This window comes from Bos taurus, chromosome 12, assembly GCF_002263795.3.
Source record: "Bos taurus isolate L1 Dominette 01449 registration number 42190680 breed Hereford chromosome 12, ARS-UCD2.0, whole genome shotgun sequence".
Lineage (NCBI taxonomy): Eukaryota > Metazoa > Chordata > Mammalia > Artiodactyla > Bovidae > Bos > Bos taurus.
Window position 1 is genome coordinate 13583155 of NC_037339.1, and position 25772 is coordinate 13608926.

Sequence of the window (25772 nt, forward strand, 5' to 3'; positions counted from 1 at the left end):
TCCATGGGGTTGCTAGGAGTCAGACACGACTGAGCAACTTCACTTTTACTTTTCACTCTCATGCATTGGAGAAGGACATGGCAACCCACTCCAGTGTTCTTGCCTGGAGAATCCCAGGGACGGGGAGCCTGGTGGGCTGCTGTCTATGGGGTTGCACAGAGTCGGACACGACTGAAGCGACTCAGCAGCAGCAGCAGCAGTGTAGTACAGGGAGCTCTACGTAATACTCTGTAGTGGTCTACATGGGAAAAGAACCTAAAAAAGAGTGGATGTATGTGGTTGTAAAACTGATTCACTTTCCTATACACCTGAAAAGCGTACAGTATTGTAAATCCAGCATACACCAATAAAAATGACAAAATAACCCCACAAACACACACACACAAAAACAAGTAAAAAACTAGAGCTCTAATCATAGGACTCCCCAGCTTACCACTCTTCAGCCATATCCTATAGCATCCTTTATTTGTTAGTGTCATTGCTACTCATCATGCTGATTTGTATTTGTTTATCCCCGCCTCTCTATTTCTCCCACTAGGCTCTCATATAGGAGAGTGAGGTCTATGTATTGTAATCCCAGTATTCATCACCACATCTGGCTTGATAAATCCAAGTTAAAAGAGAGATGCTTCAGGAGATGAAAGGATTTAACAAATGCCTCTTCATATCTGGGCATATTGAAGAGGATAAAGGTGTTCCTGGGAGGATTAAACAACCCAACAAGGAAGCTAGACAAAAAATATTCAGAGGAAGCAGAGTGGAATTAAAATGAGTGCAGGCATCCATGAGTGAGAGAGGAAGAGGACAGCTCATGTCCCCATGAGCTGTGAAGCTAAGCTCTTCTCAGAGTGGCAGGGAACAGGGGTGTGGAGAGTGAACTCAGAGCTTCAGAAGGAACTGCAAGGTAGGAACTGAGGATGAACTCCGATACCTGTGAGATTTAAGCCATGATAAGGCAGGTGGCACTTCCACAGCTAATGGGGAGTTGTGATTCTGAACACGTATTTGAAACACAACAAATGTCACACTAAGAAACCTGAGGTAAGAGATATATGTCCACTTTAAGTCAATAACAGGGCTTCCCTGGAGGCTCGGATGATGAAGAAACCACCTGCCAATGCGGGAGACCTGGGTTCGATCCCTGCATTGGGAAGATCCCCTGGAGAAGAGAATGGCTACCCACTCCCGTGTTCTTGCCTGGAGAATTCCATGGACAGAGGAGCCTGGAGGGCTACAGTCCATGGGGTTGCAAAGAGTCAGACACGACTGTGCGACTAACACACAACAAGTCAATAACAGCTAAGGAGAGATTGCTGATGTTAGGCAAGAAAACTTCAAAAAGTTTAGAGCAAAGCAAGGTATAAACTCATGTCCAGAGAACATCCAGGAAATATTACCAGCTCCTAGGCGGGCCTGGGCAGGCAACTTAACACCTGGTCAACTCAGCTGCTGCTTTCCAACCCTTTCAGTTGATGGCTATGACTCTGGAGGAGAAGCCAGGATATACAGAGAAGGGGGCAGCTGGTTGCACAGATGGTGTGAAGCTTGGGATTTGATATTCTCAGTTTCAATCAATGACACCAGAGATGGGGGCGCTCCTGGGAAGTGACACTGCGTATCACAGGCAACACCAGACCACATGAGGATTATTTTGAGACCTGAGATTAGGAAGTGACACTGCTCAGTAAACACACACACACACACACACACAACTGTAAACCAGATCACAGGGAGCATACCAGAGAGGGCAACAAAAGATGGATGGATGGCCATGGCCTGGGATCTCCATAGCTGGAGGGAAAATCTGGTTTGATGGCAGTATTCTAATGTCTCATGAGATGTTAACAGATATTTGTTAAAGGCTAAGTTATGTTTGGGGAATCCAAGATACACGCCACTACTCTTTCAAACTGCACATTAGCAGAGTCAAGGCTCTGAGGAAACCCACAGAGAAAGCAATCATCACAGCCTCGTCTAACTCAATGAAACTATGAGCCATGCCGTGTGGGGCCACCCAGGACGGATGGGTCATGGTGGAGAGTTCTGACAAAACATCCACTGGAGAAGGGAATGGCAAACCAGTTCAGTATTCTTGCCTTGAGAACCCCATGAACAGTATGGAAAGGCAAAAAGATAGGACCCTGAAAGATGAACTCCCCAGGTCGGTAGGTGCCCTATCTCGAGATCAGTGGAGAAGGGTGAGACGGCTGGATGGCATCACCGACTCAATGCACATGAGTTTGAGCAAGCTCTGGGAGATGGTGGAGGACAGGAGACCTGGAAGACCATAATCCGTGGGGTCACAAACAGTCGGACACGACTGAGCAACTGAACTGAGCTATGTTAAACCCAGAATCTACCATGGTTATTAGGCCACATAAATACTTACACGACATCCACCCCACCTAACAACTGTAAGACACTGATGTTCCATCAGGCCAGTTTAGAAAATCTGGATCTATACTAAGGCACAAGGTATGGATAATAGAAACAAATCAACAATAACAAAAATTTGAAAATTCCTCAAAACTAAAAATATGTGGAATAAAATAAGTGTCCAATACTATAAGGAGGCAAATATTATCTCATGATAAACCAAGACTTTGAGTGTGGGATTTAGGGCCGGAGTACAGGCGGTGCTAGTGGTAAAGAACCCGCCAGCCAATGCAGGAGACATACGAGACGCAGGTTTGATCCCTGGGTCAGGAAGATCCCCTGGAGGAGGGGATGGCAACACACTCCTGTCTTCTTGCCTGGAGAATTCCATGGACAGAGGAGCTGGGTGGCCTATAGTTCATGGGGTCGCACAGAGCTGGACATGACTGAAGTGACTGAGCATGCAAGCACTTACCAGTAGAATGGTTCATTTGGGATAAAATACGCAAATTCGATGAAATGATCTTGAGTAGCGCTACATATAAAGAAGGTAGATGAGGAAGTTCATGAAAGTGGGAAGGGGACTGTGGTGATGATGAAAGGGGAGGAACATTAAAGAGGTGTAATCGTGGGAGCTCACAATGACCCATCAGAATGGCATGATACAGCAACCATAAATGCATTTGATTTCCTGGGAAATCCTTTTGATAAAATCAGAGGATATGAAAAATGTGTGTCCTGCTTTGTTGATAATTCATGTTTCCCAATAAACAGGGAAAAAGTAGTAAGGAATGGGATTCAGTGTCAATTTGATTTGAATAAGCAAGGAAAGAGTAGTTGGTCATTTAGAAATACCAGAAACTTTGGGAGAAGGCCAAGTGCTCATAAAATCTAACCTCTCTGTCATCCTGTCAGAGACAATTTAGAGGAGATTTCTTGGAAGGAAGGGTACAGTTAAAAGTTGCCTCAGACAGGTGCTAGCATGAAAACTGGGCGAGGGGCAACATTCTTCAGCTCTATGATTATGGGGGGAAGAAACAGCACCACCCATTAGGTACTTCATGTAAATATACAACAGAGCTGTAAGAACTGAAATGATGTGGAGGCGGGAAAAAAAGAGAGGTTGGTAGTACAGAACAGATACTTTAGAAATAGATTAAACATGCACAAGTGAACTTCCGATAAAAGAAGAAAGTATATCCATGGAGGCATGGACAATTAGGACTATGTATCAACTGTAGAGAGTGGGCAAAACCTTTCTGCATTTAGAAATGGAATACTCAAAAAGGACTCATAAAGGAAATGGTAAACTTTCTTTTTTTAAAAAAGAAATAATATTAAAGAGGTGAAAAACAGACTAGATAAATATTTTTAGAGAATATGAACTGCAAGATTAAAATAATTTTCCAGGTAAGAATGCTGGGGTGGGTTGCCATTTCCTCCTCCGGGGGATCTTCCCAACCCAGGGATCTAACCCACACCTCTTATGTCTCCTGCACTGGCAGGCAGATTCCTGACCAACTGCGCCACCTGGGAAGCCCCTTAAAATGCTTAAAAGCAATGACCAAATACAAGCCAATAAAAAAGTCAGCCCAAATCCTATGTGATAAGTGGATATAGGATGAAAGTAATCTATTTACAAAAGAGGAAATATGAGTGAAAAAATAAATGAAGGAAAATGCCACAATTTAAAAAGAGTAGTTATAAAATAATTTAAGGCAAAAGAACAGGATGCCACCTTTGCATATCAAGTCAGTAAATATTAAATATGCATTTATATTTTGGAAATTAATTGTCCAGTATTTAACAAGAAACTTTAAAATGTTCATTTCTTTTGACCGACTAATTCTACATGTAGGAGTCAATCCAAGGGAAATAATTCTAATTGCCAAAAACTTCTATGCATAAAAATGGTTCACCATAATATCGTTAAAAAACATCACAAGGAAGAAAGGGAGGAGTAAGAGTTAATGTTTAATGCATGCTTACTATGTGTAGGTACTATGCAGTTAGTGTATGTCATAAGTTATCATATTTCAATCTTACAACTGTCTCATGAAATAGATACAATTATCATTTTAAAGAAAAGGTAAAATACTTAAACTCAAAGAGATTAAGTTCTCCAGAAACTTGGCTAGGAAGAGTAAAATAAAATTAAAAAAAAAAAAAAAAAAAAAGGAAACAGCTTAAGTGCAAATACAGAAAAACTGGTGAAGATTTATTCAAAGGACTATTCTAAAATTTTAATATAAAACTATAAAATGGAAAAAAAATAATTTAGGATAAGGTGTTAATAAAAATACGTAATAGAGATTTCTATATTTAATAGTACTCACATACTTCATAGAGAAAAGACTGGAAGACAATATATACACAGTAACCAAGCACAACAGAACTTTACCCTGAGAGAGTCTCGACAAAGGAAGTCTGCAGGCCGCCACGAGAACAAAGCCAAGTGCAGTTCCCCTGATGGGTGGGGAGGGATGACACAGGATGCTCCACAAGACCCCGAAAGGCTCAGACGCAGCTTAAGCACTTTGGCTAATATAGGAGATGAAGAATGTAATTCAGGGCAGATACGGTAAATCTTCTACAACGAGTAGGGCTGTAATTCTTTTCATGGTAAGTTGCTGGGAAAATCATAAATCGGTCATGGTTAAAATGTCAGAAGACTCAAAATCATAAGAAAAAAATAATGAATTATTGAGGTTGTGGCTTACCCTGGAAGTCATACAACACTTTCTGAGAGGAGTGGAGGTGGAGACAAGAGTAAAGTGATTTCTGCTGTATGAATATTTCAATTAGACAGCTGAGAAAATTTGGGACAGAAACATATAAATCTGTACTCTCAAGTTATTAGGAGCAAGTATTTGTCTAGATTAGCTTTAGGGAAAAGGGGTCTGGATAAACACATGTTCAAATGATAGAAAATGTCATTTATGTGCATACACACACATCCCATAGCAGACTAAGCCTCTACTGCATTTATTTTACAACATTTTGGGGAATTTTATAAATAGCCTAAGCATAATGTTTTGTAATATTAATATCTGACTTTCCTTTTCCTGTCTCCCACCTTCCTTTGCTTCCTGTCCTCTCTTCTCCTTTGTTGTGTTATAGAAGAAATGGCATTACATACACGCTTGTATTCGTGTACACACTGCCACACGCAGTACGTATAACTCACTACAGCTAGTTTAGACGCTTACATGTACTGCCCTATTGACAAAACAAAAACAACAAGAAATCAAATGCTTGCTCAACTCAGCTCAAAGTCCACACATATATGGGTGTGCAACTTAGTAACTCTCCAAAGGCAATAGGTTTATACTTAATGTATCCTGTCTACTCTAATACAACTTGATGTGCAAAAGTGAGTTGTTCTTCTGACATATAAGAATGACCATAGTGTAATTCCAATCCCAAAGAAGGGCAATGCCAAAGAATGCCGAATCTACTGCACAACTATACTCATTTCACATGCTGGCAAGGTAATGCTCAACATCCTTCAAGCTAGGCTTCAGCAGTACATGAACCAAGATACACAAACTGGATTTCGAAAAGGCAGAGGAACCAGAGATCAAACTGGCAACATCTGCTGGATCACAGAAAAAGCAAGAGATTCCAGAAAAATATCTACTTCTACTTCATTGACAATGTTAAAGCCTTTGACTGTGTGGATCATAACAAACTGTGGAAAATTCTTCAAGAGATGGGAATACCAGACCACTTTATCTGTCTCCCTGAGAAACTTGCATGCAGGGCAACGAGCAACAGTTAGAACCGGACATGGAACAACAGACTGGCTCAAAATTGGGAAAGGAGTACATCAAGGCTGTGTATTGTCACCCTGCTTATTTAACTTCTATGCAGAGTATATCATGTGAAATGCTGGGCTGGAGGAATCACAAGCTGGAGTCAAGATTTCAGGGAGAAATATTAATACCTCAGATATGCAGATGATATCACTCTACTGGCAGAAAGTGAAGAGGAACTAAAGAGCCTCTTGATGAGGGTGAAAGAGGAGAGGGAAAAACATGGCTTAAAACAACATTCAAAAAACTAAGATCATACCATCCAGTCCCATAACTTCATGGCAAATAGATGGGGAAAAAATGGAAACAGTGACAGAATTTATTTTCTTGGGCTCCAAAATCACTGCAGATGATGACTGCAGGCATAAAATTAAAAGATGCTTGCTCCTTGGAAGAAAAGCTACAAGAAACCTTGATGGCATATTAAAAAGCAGAGACATTACTTTGCTGACAAAAGTCCATCTAGTCAAAGCTATGGTTTTTCCAGTAGTCATGCATGGATGTGAGTTGAACCATAAAGAAGGTTGAGTGTTAAAGAATTGATGCTTTTGAACTGTGGTGCTAGAAAATAGTCGAGAGTCCCCAGGAGAGTACGGAGCTCGAATTAGTCAATTCTAAAGGAAATCAGTCCTGAATATTCATTGGAAGGACTGATAACTGAAGCTGAAGTTCCAATATTTTGATCACCTGATGTGAAGAACTGACTCATTGGAAAAGACCCTGATGCTGGGAAACATTGAAGGCAGGAGGAGAAGGGGATGACAGAGTATGAGATGGTTGGATGGCATCACCAACTCGATGGACATGAGTTTGAATAAACTCCGGGAGATAGTGAAGGACAGGGAAGCCTGGTGTGCTGCAGTCTACGGGGTTGCAAAGAGTTGGACACGACTTAGTGACTGAGACCTGGGTTTGATCCCTCGGTCAGGAACATCCCCTGGAGAATGGAATGGCAACCCACTCCAGTATTCTTGCCTGGAGAATCTCATGGACAGAGGAGCCTGGTGGGCTACAGTCCGTGTGGTTGCAAGAGTTGAACACAGCTTCAGGACTAAACCACATTAGCAACATGGCATAATAACTGTCAGTTTTCCATTGAAAATTCTGGAAAGGCAGAGAGGCAGGGACCACCTCTGCACCAGGACAGTGCCTCAAAAAACGTGTGTTAAGTGAGTGAATAAGTTGAGTAAAGTGGATACAGGAGACCTGAGCATCTTTCCAGGCAGCACAAATCTCATCTCACTGATGACATCTTTCCTCAGACCCCAGGCACTGATCCTTCTGGAAATTACTATAGTACTAGTCTGAACCACCTCTTAGCCCATGATTCTACCCATCATTTTTTTTTTTTTTTTTTTGCTGGTTTTTAATCACTATGTTTTTTAATTTGGGGAGACATGCTCCCTGAATCCTCAAGGACACTTATATAGGTATATATTTATTCTATTTCCCAAAGCATTTGTTACAGAGCACATGGAAAATCAGCAACAAACTTGTTAAATTCAATGATGAACTCTTTCCAAAGACTTCCTACTTTGTGATGTCTCCAAACATTTTCTCTCTCAAATGCATTACTATTATGACAATTCCAAAATATGATGGAAAGAAACCATGGAACACAATGTCAGTTGACTCGGGCTTCTAAGCCTTGCCGTTTCAGTGCTGGAAAAGCCACCCACCCAAACTCCGGGCCCCTCTTCCCCTATTTTTAACATGGGAACACAAACCTTAGCCGCAACCACCATTAGGACCTACCTGTCTCAAAGAGAAGACTGGAATCAAATGCTGTAACATCCGTGGAAGAGCTTTGCAAATTGGAAAGCAAATATTAGCTCTACTATTTACCTTTTTAAAATACAAAATTCATGTTGCAATGCCATCAGTGAGAGATACTGCATGTGAGTTTTTTTCTGGGAACGGCTGTTCGGCAGAAGAGCGAAGTGACGAGGACAAGACACTCAGGCACATGGCCTGCCAAACACGCCCTGGGCATAAATCCCAGGCCAGGCTCAACATTTGTGTGTGGAAAGATTACGAGGTGCCAAGTACCCAAGCCTGCCGGTGCGGCTGCAGACATCTTCCAACCCCAGAGAGGGCTTACCTGACACGAGCTGCTGTCCAGGCAACCCCACGGGAACCATGCCCAAGTTATTCATGGCGGTGGCCCAGGCGGTGGGGTCTGTCACCGACATGTTTAGCTGGGTCGCGTCTATTGCGATGCTCCCCAAACCATCGGCCGCTGCGGGTGGGAAAGCAAACCGACTTAAGATTCCACCGGCGAGGGTGTCTGAAAACAAATTGCGTTTCTGGAGACGTGAGGCTTCCTTTAAGCACATTCCCAAATCACAAAAAAATACGGCACTGTAATTGACACCAACACTTTCTCCAGACGTCAACATGACGGAACACATTCTGGGAGGAAACTTAATGACATGCAGTTTATATCATACTCAGCGTGCCATTAAGGATGCACCTCTAGGGGGAAAAAAAATGAAGAATCACTTCCTTTTCCCAGGGAAACATTAGTTAAGTTCCCCAGTGAAGAGGACTCTTTGGGTAAAACAAGTCAATTGGGTAAGAATAAATAAATTTGTCTGTTTGTGAGTGTAATTCTGAAGCAGGCACACCCTCTAACTATCTAATACAAATCTCCAAATTCAGTTGTCGAGCACTGAAAGCAGTCCTGATTGAATTTATTAAGACTTACCTTATAACACATTCCATCCTTAACAAATAATGAACATTCGTACATGAAATGCAGGTGCCTGTCTGAAGTGACTCCCAAAATATTTCTTACAAGCACAGACTTTTATTAAGACAAAATAAATAATATTGAAAACAAATAGCACAGAGCTAAAAAAGAAGACAGCAAAATATATCAAACTGGACTTGATGCTCTTTTTTGTTTTAAAGAAATTTATTTTCTCAATTATCTTTGGTTAAAGTCTTTATTGAGTTTGTTACAATTTTTGCTTCCGTCTTATGCTTTGGTTTTTTGGCCTGGAGGCATGTGGGATCTAAGCTCCCTGATGGAGGGATCTAAACCACACTCTCTACACTGGAAGGCAAAGTCTTAACCACCAGCCCACCAGCGCAGTCTGAGTTAACTGTGACGTTCACTAGTTCCACGGCCTGGCTTGTTTGAGGAGCCCAGGCTCCTGCTTCGACACATGTTTCCATGGCTGGGGAGCCTTTCCACTATGATGCAAAATGCCCGCCTTGTGTCCTGTGCTGGCCACCGACATTTACCTGCAGCCATCATCTGAGGAAGCTGCTGGGAACACTGGGTGATGCTCTCAACGCCACCTGCATCTACGACTGAATTACGAGCATCCTGAGCGGCAGGAGCGCTTTGATGGCTGAGTGCAGGGTCCCCGCGGACATCATCGGATTCTGCAAAAGGGGGAGAGCAGTGGGGTGAGAAAGACTTCTGGGGCAAATCTGTCGTCTACTCCAAACAACAACAGCAAACAAACAATGGCAATTTGCAGTGGCACGCACAGAAGCGAAGTCGCCTCCTTGTAGAGTCTCAGTTTCAGCGGCCGGGAGACGTGAGGGTCAACCGGCGACCACCTGGAGCAGGGCTGGCTGAATAAACAGCCCCTCTGTGGAGCGGCTAGTACCTGGCCTCCAGCTGAACAGACCTCACAAACGGAGCTTATCAGGCCCCGCACAGCCTCCTCCCCACACGGCACATCAATGGAGAGGGCAGACTCGCGGCACATGTGATTTTTTTAAGTTCAAAAATTAATTGATGTTATTTTCGAAGACAGTCATCTGTGAAACGTATTCAGACAGGGAGAAAAAGTGGGGAAAAGGAGGAAAAAAGCAATAAGCTATTCACGGTGAGATTGGTAAAGGACGTGCCCAAAATACAATCGTGCGAAAAGGTGAAAGGGAAGAATGGCATGCCGCCTGCCCGTCGAAGAAGTGCAGAGCGTGATGGGGCCACCGAGGAAAAGCACTTGCTTTTTTTTATTTCTATGACAAGATATGATTAACTGGCTGTACCTTGCTTGGTCTGAGTTTTCCTGAGAATTGAACAGCTTATATATAAACGTATTTTTATAAGCCTTTTCAAAGCACTTTTCTAACCAAAAAAACCCACAATAAAACATTACAAAAAGTTGCAAAGGGCCCCTCCAGACTTCACTATTTTTACAATGCTATGCTTTCTCTCCATCCTTAAAAATGCAAAAACATACCCTTCCTATGTACATGTTAAGTGCACTTTCACCAGCTTGAGACTAGAAGATAAAATATATCACTTGAATTTTACATAGACGGGTAAAACAACTGAATGCAAAGTATTTATTTTTATTTAGGTATCCATTTAGAAATTTTTATTACATGTGCTTCTTTTAATAGGTATTTTAGAATTAGTGTTACAGTCTGTGTGTTAGTATATCTAGTATGAAGATTGGCCCTTTGATTTCTTTGATTCTTAGGTGGGAGAATCAGTGATCCCTTTGAACACTACTCTCAATAAATAAATAAATTTTCCAGGTGAGTGTAAGTTTCATTCAAATGGAAGCTCAGGTTTCAATATCTCAAGGATAGGTAGGTATTGAGCAAATTGTTTCTTTGGTCTCCATGAATCCCTAGCCCTCAGCACAGGGACATGAGAAATGGTAGGGAATTGTTTTCCATAGTCTATCAGGAAGATGAAACCTTTTCATCAAGAAGCAGTCCAGGTTTGATGCACGATACTGGATGCTTGGGGCTGGTGCACTGGGACGACCCAGAGGGAGGGTATGGGGAGGGAGGAGGGAGGAGGGTTCAGGATGGGGAACACAGGTATACCTGTGGCGGATTCATTTCGGTATTTGCAAAACTAATACAATATTGTAAAGTTTAAAAATAAAATAAAATTAAAAAAAAAGAAGCAGTGAAATGATTCCAATTTTGGGAGCAAACTGTACTCAGGACAAATGTTTTATACCGCGCAATTAGACTCTTCCACCTAAATGAATTCAGAATGTGTTTATGTCTTACATGCCTCCATTATCTTAGGCAATGAATGCCATCAAAGAGATTCTCACGATGTAAAATAAAGCCAGTAACATCAAGGCATAAGTAACCAAATGCCTGCCCTCTCGCTGTACACTCACTAGCGACATTTCTATGGTGGAACCTTAAAGCAATTTTCTTCTCTCCACATCCACCTATTTCAGAACACCAAAGCAGAGACAGGCTAGAATGTGTTCATTCTTTTGCTCAAATGGCCCAGAAGTAGAGGCAGATCGGATCACTGCAAGGCCACTGTTTGTCTTACTTATCGCCCCACTCAAGTTTAGTTGGCTTGCTTTTTTCTTTTCTAGCTCAAGTTCTCCCCAAATGGGCATTAATCACAACTTTTTCCTGTCCAATGAGTGTGCAGTTCTGGAACACTATATCAGAGAACATCCCTCTGTTGTGTAGGCTTTATGACTTGCACCTGACCGGCCATGTTTCACTTTGCCTTTTTCGCTGTAGTGTTTTAGGGGTGGTGTTAGTCTTCTTGGCTTTTTAACTGTCTGTTCCAGTGTTCGTTTTCACTTTAATGACTGCGGTCTTACAAAGGGGCATCAAGTGTCCTGGTGGCCCATAGCTTCTACCTACACTTTGCATCACCATCTTAATAAACTACTGTTTCATGGAGAAAAAACACTAACAAACTGCTACTGTTTCACCAAAAAAACTATTGTTTCCTTGGCAAGTTGTGCTTTGTAAACCTAAAGTTGCCCCTAATGAGACTTAATTATTATTCTGGAATTTATGAATAGTTGCAACAGTGATTTTTATACTCTACTAACTTCTATTGTTCCTATTGAGTACCTGCCTCTCTAAATGATTCAAGGCCATAATACCTAATTTATCATTCTAATCAATTTCTCTGCCTTAGTTTTCTTATTTCTAAACGATACAAAAGACTGATATTCTTAATGATGTTTATTTACACACAGACATGTGGGGAGTTAAAAATTACAGCTAATAAAGCACTTGGAATAAAGCAGGTATTAATTATTATTATTTTATTTGGAAGTGTAGCTTGACATTAAGGTACCCTGGGATCTTGGTGTTCCACTGGATAATTATGTAATTAATTTTAAAACAGTTAGTAACACTCAATATTTCTAAAAGTAAGGGCTGCCCTAGTTTTCTGTGTCACATCTAAATTGTACCAGAATATTTCTTCCTTTTCCACTGTTCCTTTGTAAAATAATGTAATTTAAAAAATGTACAAATGTTTCTCTCTAGGTTTTTTTTTTTTTTTCCCAAGCTATGAAACTACAAAAGCCTTCAAGAGATTCATGATCAATTGTGAAACTGGCAGTTTCTATTTACAGCTATTAGTGAGGTAAGATTATTCCCAAACAATCAGGAATTGGGAATTCCCAAATTCCCGATGTATAAAATGCCTAGGATAACAATACAGTTTTGTTCAAGGTTCAATGGAAATCTAACCTGTTCTTTGTTAAGTTTCATTCAAGTACAAAATCTCACACCCAATTTCATAATTGTTCAATACAATATATTTATACTCAGGATTTTACTGGGCTGTATCAATGGAGCAAATAGCTTTGAAACTCACCAACGCTTTGACTGTGTGGATCACAGTAAACTGTGGAAAATTCTGAAAGAGATGGGAATACCAGACCACCTGACCTGCCTCTAGACAAACCTGTATGCAGGTCAGGAAGCAAGTTAGAACTGGACATGGAACAACAGACTGGTTCCAAATAGGTAAAGGAGTACATCAGGCTGTATATTGTCACCCTGCTTATTTAACTTATATGCAGAGTACATCATGAGAAACGCTGGAGGAAGTACAAGCTGGAATCAAGATTGCTGGGAGAAATACCAATAACCTCAGATATGCAGAGGACACCACCCTTATGGTAGAAAGTGAAGAAGAACTAAACAGCCTCTTGATGAAAGTGAAAGAGGAGAGTGAAAAAGTTGGCTTAAAGCTCAACATTCAGAAACTAAGATCATGGCATCTGGTCCCATCACTTCATGGCAAATAGATGGGGAAACAGTGGAAACAGTGGCTGACTTTATTTTTTTGGGCTCCAAAATCACTGCAGATGGTGACTGCAGCCATGAAATTAAAAGACACTTACTCCCTGGAAGGAAAGTTATGACCAACCTAGACAGCATATTCAAAAGCAGAGACATTATTTTGCCAACAAAGGTCCGTCTAGTCAAGGCTATGGTTTTTCTAGTGGTCATGTATGGATGTGAGAGTTGGACTATAAAGAAAGCTGAGTGCAGAAGAATTGATGCTTTTGAACTGTGGTGTTGGAGAAGACTCTTGAGAGTCCCTTGGACTGCAAGGAGATCCAACCAGTCCCTCCTAAAGGAGATCAGTCCTGGGTATTCATTGGAAGGACTGATGTTGAAGCTGAAACTCCAATACTTTGGCCACCTGATGTGGAGAGCTGACTCATTGGAAAAGACCCTGATGCTGGAAAAGATTGAAGGCAGGAGGAGAAGGGGATGACAGAGGATGAGATGGTTGGATGGCATCACCAACTTGATGGACATGGGTTTGGGTGGACTCTGGGAGTTGGCGATGGACAAGGAGGCCTGGCGTGTTGCGGTTCATGGGGTCGCAAAGAGCCGGACACGACTGAGCAACTGAACTGAACTGAAGCCTAAGAAAATATTGCTTGGCCTAAAAGAAAGACACAGGCTTCTCCTACTCTAACACAACTCTTTGCACCCGTCCAACTCTTACAGGTCCCAAGCATACACACATGCACACTCTGTGAGTAATAAAAATCCCACACACTGTGAGTAATAAAAATCCATCTATAACTGTCCACAAAACAGATTCCTATTAAAAAATGCTGAGCACTAAATTTTTTTCTTATTTAAAAGAATGACCTAAGTCCTTAGTTTCATGCCTACCTTACTAGAAGAATAATTATACTGAGGAAGTCAGTTTTATTAGTTTCTTGTTGAGAGTTGATTCCAAAGGAAACCTATCTCATAGGACATCTGAAATTTTTTTAATTTACAGGAAGTAGTCGTAGCATTATCATGGGTTACTTTTATAGAAAAAAGAAAAATGCATTCCCAAAGCTCTACTTTCTACTTCTATTACTAAGAAAATATTCTCACTTTGATCTCCATGTAGTCAGTAGGATGCTCTCTGGAGGTTATGGAAATGCTCATAGTTTAAAACAACACAGAATATTGTTAAATTGACATTACTTATGTTTTAACTCCATGATTTTTAAGCAACTATTTAGGAATAAAGGAGACATTTCTGCTTCCTATAATGATAAACAGTAACTCAGTAATTTTCCCACTGAGGAACAACCAGAAGAGCCTAGTATCTTTCATCAGTTTTATAAAATTCTCACTGTTATCTCTTCAAACACAAAAGGATCACAAAGACATGTTTAAATTATCAAAGAGGATTACTAAACAGGCTTCTAAGGAGAACAGGTCCTTTTAAATGATCTAGGATCTGGGTGGAATCTGTTAAGTTTCAAGGCAGAGTGGAGTTGCTCTGCAAAATGTGGTTAAAAAGAAAAAGAACACCAAGGCTAAATACTTTGAGGAGGGGAAGAAAAGAAGGGATCTTTGGGGGTCACTCATGAGAAAAGGGGACTTCAGAGAAGAGAAATGACCAAATCCAGACTACTGGGAAATATACAGCGTAGATCTTGCCCCTGTGCCCTCTAAGGAAATGTCAGTAAAGACTACATTACATCTTACTAATAGTTTTTATGCGGGAGTAATTCTTGGATGGTGGATACCCTTTAGAGGCAAGAGCCTGAAGAGGATAATAAGGAGGCAGTTGATGACAGAGACAACTCAGGGTACTATGTGATAACACACGATGAAGTTTTCATATCTGTTAAACAGAAAGGATGTTGGATATTAATGATCAATGTCTCCTGATTAGTGTGAAATAAAAGGATTAACGTTTGGAGAAGGGATTTCGATTATATTAAAGTTTATGAGGCATGAGATTTTGTGGGGGGAATTTCTGATGAGAGAATTGCAGGGTAGGAATACTACATCAACTAAAGCTAGAAAGGTCCTACTTGGTAATGGAAGAGAAAAAGCCACCTCTTGGCAGAGGACGAACTGGGCTGGGGTCGACTCAGGCAGGGTTGAACCCTGTAGTACTTTCTATCGAATCCGTGAAATCGACAGGGCTTTTTAAATAAAACCTGACCTATAACCTTTAGTTTTGTATTGGTATGTTCATGAAGTCACTAGACTCTTTTCAAAGGGGCCATGATGTGACATGTCTCATAGCCCGGTGCACCCGAGGAGAAAAATGCCACTTCTGTGCTGAGTAATTTTTAGCTTGTCCTTTGTGGCTCAGCTGGTAAAGAATCCACCTGCAATGCGGAAGACCTGGGTTCAATCCCTGGGTTGGGAAGATCCCCTGGAGAGGGGAAAGGCTACCCACTCTATTCTGGCCTGGAGAATTCCACGGACTGTATAGTCCATGGGGTCACAAAGAGTCAGACACGACTGAGCGGCTTTCACTTTCTTTTAAGGCAAGAAGACAAAGGAGATGTGTATTCCCTCCTCTGTGTTCCCACAGCGCTGTGTTCTATACACCAGCACTCAGAACTTCATACTCTTATTAGCTGTTTATGTCTACATCCCTGATAAACAGCATACTTAGAATGATCATGGAAACTGATCATTTTTGCATACTCTGCAGCAAGCAAGTACAGTACCTAGAATTATGACAGATGCTCAGTATACATATAAAATTGTTTATAAGTCTATACATTTAAATCCTTATGTATAAATTACACATTATATATATATGTTTTTCAAGAAAATTCAGGCATAAAAGGAAGGAAAGAAAGTAAAAAGGAAAATAACAGAGGGAGACAAGGAAGTAATAAGAGTACAAAAAGACAGAATTCAGTTCCAGGGTCCAATCTCAAAGGCTGGAGGTTTGAAAGCTAAAGAAAAAAGGGAAAACTGCAATTGAAAACTAGAACACAAGATGAAATTTAAAATATCAAAGACAATTTTTTAAAATGTTAGATTTTTCCAGATGTCTTGGTGCAATTAACAAGTCACTCTCCAAGAGCTAAGACCCCACACCTCCCTGGTAACCAACACAGGGTCATAAGCACGTGACTGTCATGTCCTCCTTTTGTGAGACTTCTTCCCAGCTATTCTGGAGGAGCCGAAATCCATAAATAATGGCATCTCCAGGTCCATTAAGCAGTACATTAGTGTAACAAAGGCATATAGGTATAGTGGTAAAGACGTGAAATCAGGGTAAGAAAGGGAAAGTTTCCATTTGGCAGGCACCGCAGAGGATAAAAAGCAGGTCTGGCCATTTCTCAAACACAGAATGCCATTAAGGGTCTGTGATTATATCCTCCATCTTTCTACTTTGTCGAGCAGCCAGTTTTAAACTACAAATCATCATCCTTCCAGCTGAGGGGAGGAAATGGTTACTGAAGGGAGGATGAAGTTTTGCCCACGACATATCTATTTCTGAAGAACTGGATGCTGAGAGAGGGGAGTGGGGACTGAATATGAGAGAGACAGAAGGTCTCCCTCTGAAATGATGTGATCAAACAAAAGAACCAACTTTGCCAAAGAGATAACCCAACCAGCATGGCAGGACAGCAGATAAAGCCAATTATCTTTGACACAAAGAAAAATACTATTTGGCATTACTTACCTAAGTGTAGAGAAATGACAGAGGTAAAATTATTTTGTTTTCAGGAGCTCTTTGCTTTTAAAAAAATTACACTTTATATTTCTAAACTGAACAAAGTAATAAATGAGAAAGCTCGAGACCACAGGAATAAAGTACTTCTCTTTCCATTAAAAACAGAAATGAAAAGAAAATAGAACTGGATGCTACTATGATAATATATATTTCAAAGTCTTTGCAGAGACACCTTCCATACTTAGGATAGTTCAGATTTTCTGAAAAGGGCAATATTATACTTGAAAACTGTTTATGAATCATGTAATAGGTCAGTTAAGTCCCCTCACTAATGGCTACCTACCAATGGAGACAAACTCACCCAAGTTCATAGAATATCAATATTCTAACCTGAGAGTTCATCACGTGTAACTTCACCCAGATACAAAAGTCCCCAAAATGTTGCTGACAGGCAAAAATCTCAGAACAGCCTTAGAAGTTCAAATCTCCCTTCAGCAGAGGTCTTATCTGGAAAACAAGATATCTGAGCTCTTTCAGTCCTGCCTCTACAGTGACGTGCGGCCTTGGGCAAGGGACTCTTCCAGCCCCTCCCTAGGGATATGGAGGCATAACTCAATATCTGCCAAATTAGTCAGTCACGGACAAGTTTATAAAAGGAAATTAAGGACAGGCATCCCCTGGTGGTCCAGTGGGTGAAAATCCGCCTCGCAGTGCAGGGGACGCTGGTTTGATCCATGGCCTGGGGAGATCCCACATGCTGTGGGATGACTGAGCCCCTGAGCCGCAACTACTGAGCACACGCACCTTAGAGCCTGTACTCCACAAAAAGGGGAGCCACCGCAGCGCAACTAGAGAGCACCCCGCCCTCTGCGCAACTGGAGGACACGGCAACGAAGACCCAGTGCGGCCACAAATAAGGAAAAGAGAAAAAGTAAACAAGGCCATATCAGGGAATTCTTGCTTCCCCTCAACAGACTAGCTTTTTCTGCGGGCACCTCTCTGTTCGCTTTCTTTCCCATTGAAAAAGTTCTACAGAACAGACAATGTAAGCAGAAGGCTGGAGCTACCTAAAAACTTCTCTTGAAAACTATGGGAGGCCGATGGAGAAAGCAGAGAGAACAAGAGTCCTTTGGAGAAAGATGGTAACACCTCCCGAAGAGGCTTCAGGTCGACTTCTGGCTTCAAAGACCCAGCCACCATCTAGGTTGAGCGAGAATGCATGTACATGAACGCCTGAGGCCCCTCGCTGCTCACCTGAAACTGTCACACACTGTTGGTTAATCGGCTACACCCCAATATAAAACAAAAACTTGTTTTGCTTTTTTTTTTTTTTATCTCTATAAACCATAGGCAGTCCCACAGATCAAAGAACTTTTTTTTTTTTAATGGAATGCACAGTTGTAGAAAGGCATATTGGTCATAAACTGATCATTTTGAACCATACTTATGCACTGAAAGTGATTTCTGGAAGCATCTTCTTATGTAAGGGAAAGCAGAGGACATTTAACTCTACAATTTGTGCTGTCTGGTACTCAGCTGGTTTTTTTTTTTTTTTTTTTTTTCATTACACTCTCATATCACACCTTGACCCAACCATGGAAAATATATTAAGCTACCGAGTGGAACACTTTAATGGTAGAGGGTGAAAAAAGTGACCCTTAAACGGCTGCAAACTCTGGTAAATGAGTTACCTGTTCTCCAAAAAGCCTTGAGCAGAGCTCTTTAATCTATGGAAATCCACCTGCAATAAAACCTGGATGGGGCTGTGACTGGCGTGAGCTGGCTGCTCATCCTGTTTAATCTCTCTCCTTGGAGGGTCAACAAGAACATGTTAGTTACTCTTTAAACTAATGTGCTCTTAATGATGCCATTGCAACACGATGAATAAAGCATTAGCCCCACAGCCATGATCGCCTGAGGAGCAGGACACCTCACCTCCAGCATGTTACTGGGGCTGGAGACCTTGTTTTCTCTTCCCTAAATGAGCACCCACAGCCCTTGCTGATGCTCTGTAACCAGTAGGCAGGAGTCTGGAGGCCCTGGGCTCCCGGGGATGATCCTTTTTACTCTTCGGGGAGTCACAGGTGGAGACAAGGGGCTGGGCTGGTTGGGAGGGGCCCCCAAGGCACAGTGCAAACGCCCGTGCAGTGAGATTTCCAACTGGAAAGTTCAAGGCTGGCAGGGAGCATCCTGAGGAAATGGGTCAAACCTTGGTTGCTACTGGCCGTGCTTGGCAACATTCAAAAAGAGCTGTTGCTGTTATTCAGTAGCTAAGTTGTGTCTGACTCTTTTGTGACCCCTTGGACTGTAGCCCGACAGGCTCCTCTGTCCATGGGATTTTCCAGGCAAGAATACTGCAGTGGGTTGCCATTTCCTTCTCCAGGGGTTCTTCCCAACCCAGGGATCAAACCCACATCTCTTGAATGGGCAGGTGGATTCTTTACCACTGAGCCACTTGGGAAGACTCTCAAAAACAGGGGGTGGGATAAATGATGATAAGGTTCCAGCATTGAAGACAATGTTGAAGGTCAGTGTAAAATGCTGCTGCTATTTGAACATAATTCCATCCTTTGCCTCCCTTCCCCTTTCTCTCCCCACCTCTCCCCTATCCCCGTCTCAGTAACAGAATCCAATCCAAAGGTTTAAATACGCTGCCCCCTACCCCACCTTCTCCCGTGAACACTCATTCTCCCTGTCAGTGCCAGCAGGAGATGCAATTCGCCTCTTCAGCATGTCTTAAAGAAAATCTTCCTTCCGTACAAGGGGATGGCATTTGGAGGACTAAGCTCCTCAAATGGAATCTCTTTCTCTACTCCTATCTTCCAGATTAAGAACCCATCGGCCCCGGCAAAGTAGCCTATTTCTTTAAGTATGACTCTGTTAACAATGAGGCACTAAAGACACCAATGTCTAGGATAATGTGGGAGAGCTGAAAATGGCTTGTGTTAACCTGTAATGAAACATGCACGACCAAAAGCAAATAGTCGTTTAATGAAATACCGGTGCATTCTGTATTATGACAACGTCTCTAATTAGCAAATTTAGATCTCATTAGAGTTAAAAGTCATCTGTAAGCAGGGCTTACTCACATTGAAAAAAAAAAAAAAAAAAAAACACCCTGAGCTTGCACAGTTATAGAAAAATCAGAGTTGGTTGTAGATGAAATGAGTAACGTGAAGGCAAGTAATTTCAAAAGCAGAATTACAAAGACCCTGCCTGGTACTTCCCTGGTGATCCAGTGGTTAGGACTCCATGGTTCAACTGCAGGGGGTACAGGTCAGATCCCTGACTAGGGAACTAAGATCCCACATGCTGTTGATGTTTGGCAGAAACCAACACAATTCTGTAAAGCAATTAAAAAATAAATAATTTATATTAAAAAAAAAAAAAGGTCCCACATGATGTACAGTGTGGCCAAGGGGGAAAAGAAAAAAGTCCTGCTCAAAAGTCATGTAGACAAGGTCATACTGAATGTCATGCGTGAGTGCATTTCATATGTTTGATACAATGTGGGATGAGGCCTCCAGAAGAAGGCTGTGGGTGCCTGGAGCCTGTGAAGTTTTAAGTGGCTGTTTTGAGGCACCATCTGGCCCCTTCTTTCCTCCGGCACATGAGATAAACAAAGCTCCGTCTCCCCTCAAATTCACCAAACTCGGGTTAAGATCAAATGCCATCCCCAGTTATTTATTCACAGATTACTTACAAATTACCGGCAGGGGAGTAAGCGAAAACTGACCCGAAAGAACACAGATCTGAGAGGAAAACATCTGGCTCCACGTGCTGAATGTAATTTCATGTTAGCTGAGAGTAATCATATTTATTTATGGTTTTATTATTTATAAAAAAAGAAATTATGCCGAATGTGCTTAGCGTGAATTACAGTGTATTGCTATTGCTGCCACGGTTTATTATTTTCACAGCTTAAGCCCAACCTAAACAAATATTTTAAAAGAATTCCCACTAGCATTGTCACTTCCCCCTTTTTAGTCTTACTGCAAAAAACTGTCTGTTCTTCAAGGACTCTGATGTTCTTACTCTTGTGCATTTCTAAATTTTATGATTTATTATATGAGATAACGCTTACTGTAAAATGATGACTAAGAAAATAAGAAGCAATGAGCGGTGGTTGAGCCATGCAGGGAATGAGTTGACGGCACTTAAGAACCTCGTAGCTGTCAACTCCAAACATACTCCAGGCCTAGGCCCATTAATGCAATCAGGATAATGATTTCATTACTCGCACAATGAAGCAGACATGTGTTCATGCACTTATCCAGCATATCAACCTGACACAATCTCTACAACACAAAGAGCTTTATTCATAATTAATTAGCTAAGAGTAAGGTGGATATAACTGTGAGACACACAATCAACATGAAAACTAAAGGTAGCATTATTTCCAGACTGCCCACAGGAAAATCTCTTAACATTAGTCTCTTTCTTTAATAGAGGACACCATCTTCATGCAAACAGGCTTCCCAAACTCTTGCTACCATGCCTATTCATCAGCTAATTCAACCACCCTTTCTTTGAGCAGTGAAATTTGCATGAAAAAGCAGTGACATAATTTCTCCCCATAACATCACTGTATGTCAGGTAGATGGAAACTAATGTTCTTATGCGGACACTTTTATTTTAAAGGCATTTTTACTAACACTAATACTTGGCCTGAATTTTTTTTTTTTTTAAAGCCGAAGTTCATAAAGTAGCGCTCTCCATGAGGTACACAGCAGGAAATTAGCTTACTATGTAACGTCTATATCCTTTATTTAATGAAAACTCCCAACAACCCGTGAGACAGTTGTTATTAGCACTTATGTTTTTGCAATAGAAGAAAACTTAAGTTTCAGAAAATTAAAACTGACTCATGTACCTTGGGTCACAAGGTTAATGACTGGCAGAGCCCAGGGTTCAATCTGTCTTAGCCTGGACCTCTGTTGTTACAGACTTGAGGAACTTTTCTCTAAGAAAGAGCCAGAGTAGGAGGTCCCTTTCGGTTTTGACTGATTCTGAAGACAGAGGAATCTGGGGGAAGAGGGTTAGTTACATCACCTAGGGATGCAGTCATTCAGTAGATCTTTATTAAAGGCTTCCTATATGCAGGTCCCCGTGCTTGAAAGCAGGAATACGGTGAACAAGACAGACCCCATCTTCAAGGAGTCTGCAAACTAAGAGGCACCAGTAGATGAATGAATACAACAAAATAGAGACTCACAGATGCAGAGAATACACTAGTGGTTACCAATGGGAAGAGTGAAGGGGACTTAGAGGTACAAATGTTAGTCTCTCAGTCGTGTCTGACTCTTCGCAACCCCATGGACTGAAGCCCGTCAGGCTACTCTTTCCATGGAATTCTCCAGGCAACAATATGTGAGTGGGTAGCCATTCCCTTCCCCAGGGGAATCTTACCAACCCAGGGATCGAACCCAGGTCTCCCGCATTGCAGGCAGATTCTTTACTGTCTGAGGGACCAGGGAAGCCCAAGAGGTACAAACCACTAAATATAAAATAAATAATATACCAGGATATGATGTATAGCACAGAAAATACAGCCAATGGTTTATAATAACTATATGGAGTATAATGTACAAATATATTGAATCAATTCAGGTATATATATGTTATATACCTGAAATTATAATCTGGTCCCATCACTTCATGGCAAATAGATGGGGGGAAAAATGCCAACAGTGACAGACTTTATTTTTTGGGGCTTCCAAATCACTGTGGACTGTGACTGCAGCCCTGAAATAAAAAGACGCTTGCTCCTTGGAAGAAAAGCAGATGACAAACCTAGACAGCATATTAAAAAGCAGAGACATTACTTTGCCAACAAAGGTCTGTCTAGTCAAAGCAATGGTTTCTCCAGGAGTTATGAATGGATGTGAGAGTTGGACCATAAAGAAGGCTGAGCGCTGAAGAACTGATGCTTTTGAACTGTGGTGTTGCAGAAGATTCATGAAAGTCCCATGAAAAGCAAGGAAATCAAACAAGTCAATCCTAAAGGAAATCAACCCTGAATAGTCATTGGAAGTACTGATGCTGAAGCTCCAGTTCTTTGGCCACCTGATGCGAAGAGCCGATTCACTGGAAAAGACCCTGATGCTGAGAAAGACTGCAGGCAGGAGGAGAAGGGGAAGACAGAAGATGAGATGGTTGCATGGCATCACTGACCCGATGGACATGAGTTTGAGCAAGCTCCGGGAGTTGGTGATGGACAGGGAGGCCTGGTATGCTGCAGTCCATGGGGTCACAGTGTCGGACACGACTGAGCAACTGATCTGAACTGATTATAACAAAACAGCAACACAGCTAGATTCTGGATGTAACCACGTTTTAACATATTGTTAATCTTGAAGAAAGGAAGGGAAGTCACTAAGATTCTTCCCTCCCCACCCACCTCCCTCCTACCCTCTCCCCGCAAAATGAGAAAGACAAGTGGGCTGAAACCAGAAGCTGCTGGAGCAGTAAATAAACATGAAGCTAGATTTTTCGGAGGGAAATGCCAGCACTGGCTTTGTGTCAGATGACAGCCTGTCCTGGTGAGGCGGAGCCAGCATCCCTTGTTGACTTGGAAACCTTTTGCATCTTTGCATGGTCCTCCCTCCAGTCCCAGTCATCCACCTTGACCCTTCTACTTCAGGTATAAAAGTAGACAGGGGGATAAAACATGAGCAAATCAGCAGAAATCACTGCTGGAGAACATTTCAAGACCCCTGCTTTAGGGAGAAGTACATTTTTTCTTAGAATATTGATTGTGCATCTAGAGAAAAAGAGGTGGAGAGGAAATGTGTAAGACATCTATCTAGGGTTGATCTGCAGGCTGAGGGTTTTAATGGGCTGGGTCTTATCAGAAAGCCTCACAGATGCCTTTGCCCACACTGGGCTTAACTCTGTTCAAATGCAGTAAGCCCCCGACATATGAACAAGTTCCATACCAACAGTGTGTTCTTAAGTCCAACTTGTTCATGAAGTCCAACAAAGTTAGCCTAGGTACCCAACTGATACCACTGGCTATATAGTCAGTTCAGTTCAGTCACTCAGTCATGTTCGACTCTTTAAGACCCCATGGACTGCAGCATGCCAGGCTTCCCTGTCCAGCAACTGCTCCCAGAGCTTGCTCAAACTCATGTCCATCAAGTCGCTGATGCCGTCCAACCATCTCATCCTCTGTCGTCCCCTTCTTCTGCCTTCAATCTTTCCCAGCATCAGGGTCTTTATATGTGAGTCAGTTCTTCACATATCAGGTGGCCAAAGTACTGGAGCTTCAGTTTCATTCCTTCTAATGAATATTCAGGACTGATTTCCCTTAGGGTTGACTGGCTTGATTTCCTTGTAGTCCAAGGGACTCTCAAGAGTCTTCTCTAACACCACAGTTCAAAAGCATCAATTCTTCAGTGCTCAGCTTTCTTTATGGTCCAACTCTCCCATCCATACATGACTACTGGAAAATAGCTTTGACTAGACAGACCTTTGTTGGCAAAGTAATGTCTCTGCTTTTTAATATGCTGTCTAGGTTTGTCATAGGAAAAGGAGTACGTCAAGGCTGTATACTGTCACCCTGCTTATTTAACTTATATGCAGAGCACATCATGAGAAACACTGGGCTTGAAGAAGCACAAGCTGGAATCAAGAATCCCAGGAGAAATATCAATAACCTCAGATATGCAGATGACACCACCTTTATGGCAGAAAGTGAAGAAGAACTAATGAGCCTCTTGATGAAAGTGAAAGAGGAGAGTGAAAAAGTTGGCTTAAAGCTCAATGTTCAGAAAACTAAGATCATGGCATCTGGTCCTATCACTTTATGGCAAATAGATGGGGAAACAGTGGCTGACTTTATTTTTTTGGGCTCCAAAATAACTGCAGATGATGATTGCAGCCATGAAACTAAAAGACGCTTACTCTTTGGAAGGAAAGTTATGACCAACCTAGATAGCATATTAAAAAGCAGAGACATTACTTTGCCAACAAAGGTCCATCTAGTCAAGGCTATGGTTTTTCCAGTGGTCATGTATGGATGTGAGAGTTGGACTATAAGGAAAGCTGAGCGCCAAAGAATTGATGCTTTTGAACTGTGGTATTGGAGAAGACTCTTGAGAGTCCCTTAGACTGCAAGGAGATCCAACCAGTCCATCCTAAAGGAGATCAGTCCTGGGTGTTCATTGGAAGGGCTGATGTTGAAGCTGAAACTCCAATACTTTGGCCACCTGATGTGAAGAAATGACTCATTGGAAAAGACCCTGATGCTGGGAAAGACTGATGGCAGGAGAAGGGGACGACAAAGGATGAGATGATTGGATGACATCACCAACTCAATAGACATGAGTTTGGGTAAACTCCAGGAGTTGGTGATGGACAGGGAGGCCTGGCCTGCTGTGGTTCAGGGGGTCACAAAGAGTTAGACACAAATGAGCAACTGAATTGAACTGAACTAGGTTTGTCATAGCTTTTCTTCCAAGGAACAAGCATCTTTTAATTTCATGGCTGCAGACACCATGTATAGTGATTTGGGAGCCCAAGAAAATAAAGTCTGTCACTGTTGGCAATTTTTTCCCCATCTATTTGCCATGAAGTGATGGGACCGGATGCAATGATATTCGTTTTTTGAATGTTGAGTTTTAAGCCAGCATTTTCACTCTCCTCTTTCACTTTCATCAAGATACTCTTTAGTTCTTCTTTGCTTTCTGCCATAAGGGTGGTGTCTTCTGCATATCTGAGGTTATCGATATTTCCCTCAGCAATCTTGATTCCACCCTGTACTTCATGCAGCCCTGCATTTCTCATGATGTACTCTGCATATAAGTTAAATAAGCAGGGTGACAATATATAGCCTTGATGTACTCCTTTCCCAATTTGGAACCTGTCCGTTGTTCCATGTCCGGTTCTATCTGTTGCTTCTCGACCTGCATACAGGTTTCTCA

General features: G+C 41.8%; 1 protein-coding gene across 15 annotated transcripts in view; it reads right to left on the bottom strand.

Moving 5' to 3' along the window:
• The window catches only part of ENOX1 (ecto-NOX disulfide-thiol exchanger 1), a 680015-nt gene that overhangs the window by 244167 nt on the left and 410076 nt on the right, over positions 1-25772 (bottom strand). For all 15 annotated transcript variants that reach the window (XM_059892207.1, XM_059892198.1, XM_059892204.1 and 12 more), the window contains 2 exons: positions 9441-9584; positions 8293-8430 (listed from right to left, as the gene is read on the bottom strand). In XM_059892207.1, coding sequence (XP_059748190.1) covers positions 8293-8430; positions 9441-9584 — 282 coding nt within the window. The remainder of the gene's footprint in view (positions 1-8292; positions 8431-9440; positions 9585-25772) is intronic.